We start from the raw sequence: 6,279 nt of genomic DNA, 5'->3' as shown, positions 1-6,279 counted from the left end.
GGATGTACAGATGTCGTCCATGTTGTGAGGACTTATTGCCTAAGTTTGGAATAAAACTCCCATATAATTTCGCAAAAAGAAAAGGTAATATTACCTCAAATAGATTGCACATCGATGTACAGCTGACCACTAGGGAACAACCGCTGTTTTTTCTTCTGTCCATAGCGTTTGGGCCTGCGGCCGTTGACACGTGACGTGATGGAGCAGACGCAAATGACCGTTGAAAAAAGAGTGTGACACGTATCATTTGAGGGAAAAAAGGAAAGAAATCAGCAGTGTTCCCTGATAACGCTTTACATCTAATAATAATCTGGAGATCTTTTTTTTTTTTGCATGGAATAATCTAGAGATCCGAAACTTGCTGGGATTCAAAGACTACTAGTAGGCGTACGAGTAGGAGATGGAGTCGGTACCGTTGGATGCCGGTATATAAAAACCGGAGGACGTGCGCAACTTGCGCCAAAATACTAACAGCACCAACCTCGCCCTAATAAAAAGCCCAAGTCCTCGAGATCACGCCCTTGATCCTGGCGATGTCTTGTTACCCACAACATCTGACCGAGCTGGTGTCCACGGAGATCCTCCTCCGGCTCCCCGTGAATTCGCTGCTGCGGTTCAGGTGTGTATGCAAGGCATGGCGCGACACCATTGACAACGATTTCTTTGTCCGCGCACACCTCCGCGCCGCCCAGAACACGTTCACGCTCATCGCCCCACATGTTAAGGCAGATGGCATGATCACCGCCGCCGGCTTATATAGGTGGGAGCAGGGCGCCAAGGCCGCCGACGACGACGACAGGAACACCGCCGCCGCCGCTGGCGTGTACCCGTGGGAGCAGGACACCGCCACCCTCGTACACCCCATGGGCGCCGACTACTCCGTCCCGGGCACGACGAATGTTTCCCACGACCTTGCGCACTGTGACGGGCTGGTGCTGGTGCCTTCCGACGCCATGGTGCGTGTGCTCAACCCGGCCACAAGGCGTGTCCTCGTGCTTCCCCTGAGGCCTCCTCACGCTGTCATGTTTGGTTCAACCCCTTTTGGATTCGAGGGCCATCAGGCTTTCGGCCTCGGCCATGACCCTCGCTCCAAAGCTTACAAGGTTGCTCGCTTCTTCTACCGCTCCATGGAAGGGCCCGTGGGCAACCCTAACCACTACACCCTCGGGATGGAGGTGCTCACCGTCGGAGCGGCGGACCTGCGTTGGCGAGAGACGGCAGCGCCGCCACCTTACCCTGCCTTGCCAGGCCGAACCGCCACCTTCTTCAAGGACTCGTTGCTTTGGACCGTCGAGGAGTTGCTATTCCGGGAAGCGCCGGGATTCATCCGCTTCAAGTTAGAAGACGAGTCGTTCGCTGTCCTGCCAGGGCCTCCTTGCAGCCCGAGTCTGGACTACGCGGCTGCGAGCTTAGCCGAGCTGCGTGGGGAGCTGTGCGTGTGCGTGGCTCGTCACGAGGCTGACTACGGCCACGGGTGGCACGAGACGTGGATCTGCCGCGACTTGGACGACGCGCCACCGCCACGATGGGAGCCACGGCATGTCGTCGAGATGATACCCACTTTTCCACGACTCCGATGTCTACGTCCAATTGCTGCTTACACTGACGTGCTAGTGCTCCATGCCGAACCCTGCTATCTCTGCCGTGAAACTCAAGAACCTGGGAGGAGCAAGGATCTTGCTCGGGAAAAAGAAAGGAATACTCCGCTTCACATGCAGCTCAAGTTGAGGTATTACCACCCTGACACGGGCATGTTTGTTGAATACCCAGCGGCGACATGTGCCTTTCAAGTAATCTCATACGTTCCAAGTTTAGTTCCCGTGTAGAGTGGCTTTTCCACTTTTCTGTAGCTAGGGAAGGTTTTATTCTCCTTAATTAGTAGTATCCGACAAATGAAGATACGTTGTAATTAATTTCATACTTGTGATCTCTCTTTCTTTGTTGCTGAGTTCAAGTTTCTAAGGAAAGAGATTATGCTACCATTTCTTTTTTTGCGAATCAATATATAACACTTTATTGATTAAGATCGATGGGGGATTACAGATAGCATCTCAAAGGGAAGGGATTCACTCAGTAAATTGAGGGATACAAGCACAAGTGTGCTGAAATAGAAGAAGCATGAAGAGGAAGGATTGTGAGCCGGAGGTGGGAGAGAAAGCCGCCGTGCCGTTTCATCTTGAATTCTTGATCTAGCCGGATAATCGACGAAATCACTAATTAAGTCGGAAATTCACTTTGGCTCATAGGTGTATATGCACCCATTGTCTAAATACACATTTTAAAAAATTAAAGAAAAACTTGAGAGAAAATCCCACATGTAAATCCATACATTACATGTGCGTGCACCATGTTTCGATGAAAAGGGATATTTTTTGTGGCTTGTGTAAAAAAGACAATTTTCGATGCTTGATTACGGCTATTCACAAGGCATTTTTCTTTTTCTTTTTCATACATGCCACAAAAAATGTTCTTTTTCACCGAAATTTTGTGTGCGAACATACGATGATGTCCGGATGTACACGAGGGATTTTTCTCAATTTTTTTAACAAATTGAGATGTGTATTTTATTATACATATTTCATAATAGGTGTACCTACACCTAGGAGCCAAGACGCCACTCTCCCTCACATGTGCCATGTTTTGTGAATGATTCCGCTTGGACTATCAAACAGTACCCGACAGGCACAACACAAGAACTTTAGAAAAGGAACAAAAGAGCCCCGGCCCAACAGACATAGGGGGACACCGGGTCCATCAGGAGCAATAACGTTGATTACCCGGCCTCTAGCCGTTTCATAGCTTGACCTGATTGCACGTAAGGATGTGTTTGGTTCTTGGGATAAGTTTGGGTGGTTGAGGGTATCCCTAACCACCTGGCTAGGGATAGCCCTTTTTTTTTGTTTGGTTGGGTGGGATGGTTAGAGATAGCCATTTTAAGTGTTTGGTTTGAGGGACTGGGGGATGGATACGTTGTGGTGATAGCTGAAAAATTCATGCGATGACCGTGCATCATTTTAATCGAATAATTCCATATCGAAGACACCAGTGCAGAACCACAACAATCTTTGTATGAAGTACTGGTGATAGGTGAACTGATCAATCTGCGGTCTGCATCTTGACCGATTCTCAGAACCTATCAGGATAGGTGACAGAAAGAACTTGTGCAGATTCAGAGCAGAAAATGCAAATTGGTAAACGAATGCCTCGTACAAATTTGTAGTAAATCTCAATTTGTGCACATTAAGTTGAACGCGCAGCGATCTCCTACCCGGCTATAGTTGGTCTTTGCACGGATGGCACAATGGGTTATCTAGAAGGTTGGTCGCGCTTGCTTGGTATAACAGCATTGGATGATCATGCCATGTACTAGCAGTAGCACCACACGGGATGCGTCGTTCAGGTGCTGCGCGGCACGACAAACTGATGCGACACATCTCGAGCAACCAGGAAGGAAATTGTTAGATATTACCTGTCACCGGGTCGAAGGCGTGCATGAGATGGGAGCATCCTTGGAAGCCTAACCAGATACACGCTGCGTATCCAGACGAGGGTTGAAATCCTCTGCAGTACCGTACGGTGCTGTTGTGTCGATGACATGTGGGATCAGGTCCCACATGGCAGTGACTGTACAACATCGTACAGTACTGCAGAGGATCCTAACCCTCCAGACGAATGGGCATGGCCACGGTAGCAGATTTGGTGCAGTTCAATAGGTGGGGTGTACTTGGCGCGCGTCCTTCAAAAAGTGGCACGACGTCCGCTGGTTGGGCGTTGTGCCCGGCTGTGCTGGCCACGCTCATTCAAATGGTGGTACAGTAGGATATGGCATTCCTTTTTTTTTTGAACATCAGTACAGATACAAGCGCTCATATACACGCGCATACACTCACCCCTATGAACGCACACACGCACATCCTACCCCTATGAGCACCTGCGAAAGACTGAGTCGGCATATCATCTTGAAATTTACGAAGTCACCATAGGCACCTCGTCGTCGACGGGAACGTCTCCTCCCACTGAATGCGCATCGCCGGAAATCCTGAAATAAATCCAGGAATAAATGCGAGCAACAGGATTTGAACCTTGGTAGGTTGGGGATACCACTGTCCACCTAACCATCTCAACTACGGGTTGGTTCGCAGGATATGGCATTCCGGAACCCATTTAGCAATCCCGCTCAGAGGCCAGTATGTTCGCTCGAGCACACTGGCCGACCAGCAAACCAACTTTATGTCATTGTCGATGATTTGCTCTTGTGATCCAATCGCGGTGTGTAAGTAATTCATTAAGGCAATGGGTTGAGACAATGCCTTGCAAACGTATGTAATTGTGCGTGTTGGATGTCTTTGCTTAATTGACATTTTTTATATGTGTGAATCACAATGCAGTTGTCTTTTGTCTTCTTCTCATTCTGAGGCACCACAGGTACCCATGGTCCTGGAGGTCGATCAAGGAGGAGGTAAGAAGTGAGGACGCGTGGAATGCTATTATGAAAACCAGTGATCAAAGGGATTAGTATTGTAGCAAAAAACATTTCCTTGGGGATATACAAGGTGTAGCCATTAAATGGCCAATGCTTTTGTCTAAAAATCTTAATCACCGAGGTAATCCCGTCTGATGGTAAGGGCTAGCGGCCGGACAACTAACTCTTGTTGCAGGTCATGCACCTGTCAGAATGTACTTTGGACACATCCCCCACTTCATTGTGTTGTGAGCACATCATAACATGTAATATCAAGACGAGATCTCACAAGGTTGTAGGCATAAGTCCTCATATTCATGCCCATTTCCATATCATTGCTTACACCTAGAAGTTTGTTTAAAAGGTTCGGGAAACTGGAACAATTTGCGAGAACAATAACTTGTTCGAGTCTTTGTCATCTAGCACATCCTCTCGTGGGTTCAAAACCTAGGGTCACTCCTTTGTGAAAATTTAGGGGACTAGCTTCAATCAAAAACCGGGTCTCAAAAGGTCATCAACGCATTTATTACTATCTAGCGGACGTAGCTCACCCAGGTTGATACCAATTCCATTGGCTAGAGTGGTGTGCTACTTCTTGAGCTTGCGTTGGTTTTTCCCATGAAGAGGAAAGGGTGATGCAGCAAAGTAGAGATAATTATTTTTCTCAGTTAGAGAACCAAGGTATCAATCCAGTAGGAGGTACAAGCAAGTCTCCAATCTAAGCACCTACACAAACAATCAAACACTTGCACCCAACACGATAAAGGGATTGTCAATCCCTTCATGGTCAATTGAAATGGTGAGATCTGATAGAGATAGATATAAAAGATTACTAAAACATAAAACAAAATAAAAGTAAATAAATTGCAGCAAGGTATTTTTAGGTTTTTTGGTTTATAGATCTGAAAATATATGATGGAAAATAGACCCGGGGGCCATAGGTTTCACTAGAGTCTTCTCTCTTGAAAGAAAACGTACGGTGGGTGAACAAATTACTGTCGAGCAATTGATAGAAAAATGCAAAGTTATGACGATATCCAAGGCAATGATTATGAATATGGGCATCACGTCCATGTCAAGTAGACTGACTCCTGCCTGCATCTACTACTATTACTCCATACATCAACCGCTATCCAGCATGCATCTAGAGTATTAAGTTCATAAAGAACGGAGTAACGCCTTAAGTAAGATGACATGATGTAGAGGGATAAACTCAAGCAATATGATGAAAACCCCATCTTTTACCCTTGATGTCAACAATACAATACATGTCTTGCTACCCCTACTTTGTCACTAGGTGAAATCACGCAAGATTGAACCCAAAACTCCATTGCAAGAAGAACCAATCTAGTTGGCCAAACCAAGCCGATAATTTGAAGAGAAATACAAAGATATAAAATCATGCATATAAGAATTCAGAGAAGATTCAAATAATATTCATAGATAAGCTGATCATAAATCCATAATTCATCGGATCTCGACAAACACACCACAAAAGAAGATTAGATCGGATAGAACTCAAAGAACATCGAGGAGAACATTGTATTGAAGATCAAATAAAGAGAACAAGCCATCTAGCTACTAGCTACGGACCCGTAGGTCTGTGGTAAACTACTCACGCTTCATTGGAAGGGCAATAGGGTTGATGTAGATGCCCTCCGTGATCGAATCCCCCTCCGGCAGATTGCCGGAAAAGGCCCCAAGATAGGATCTCACGGGAACAGAGGCTTGCGGCGGTGGAAAAGTATTTAGGAATATATAGGCCAAAGGTTAGGGTTAGGAGACCTCCGAGGGGGCCACAGGCCAGGAGGCGCCCC

The 6,279-nt window shown here is 46.7% G+C and overlaps 1 protein-coding gene across 1 annotated transcript; it reads left to right on the top strand.

Moving 5' to 3' along the window:
- Positions 1-480: 480 nt before the first annotated feature.
- Positions 481-1,982, top strand: LOC123117622 (F-box/LRR-repeat protein At2g43260). The gene is made up of 2 exons (XM_044538338.1): positions 481-956; positions 1,053-1,982. The coding sequence occupies exons 1-2, from the start codon at positions 534-536 to the stop codon at positions 1,824-1,826; spliced, it is 1,197 nt and encodes a 398-aa protein (XP_044394273.1). The 5' UTR covers positions 481-533; the 3' UTR covers positions 1,827-1,982.
- Positions 1,983-6,279: the final 4,297 nt, after the last annotated feature.

This window comes from Triticum aestivum, chromosome 5B (genome assembly GCF_018294505.1).
Source record: "Triticum aestivum cultivar Chinese Spring chromosome 5B, IWGSC CS RefSeq v2.1, whole genome shotgun sequence".
Taxonomy (NCBI): domain Eukaryota; kingdom Viridiplantae; phylum Streptophyta; class Magnoliopsida; order Poales; family Poaceae; genus Triticum; species Triticum aestivum.
Note: the sequence above shows the minus strand (reverse complement) of the source record. Positions and strands in the feature narration are given on the sequence as shown.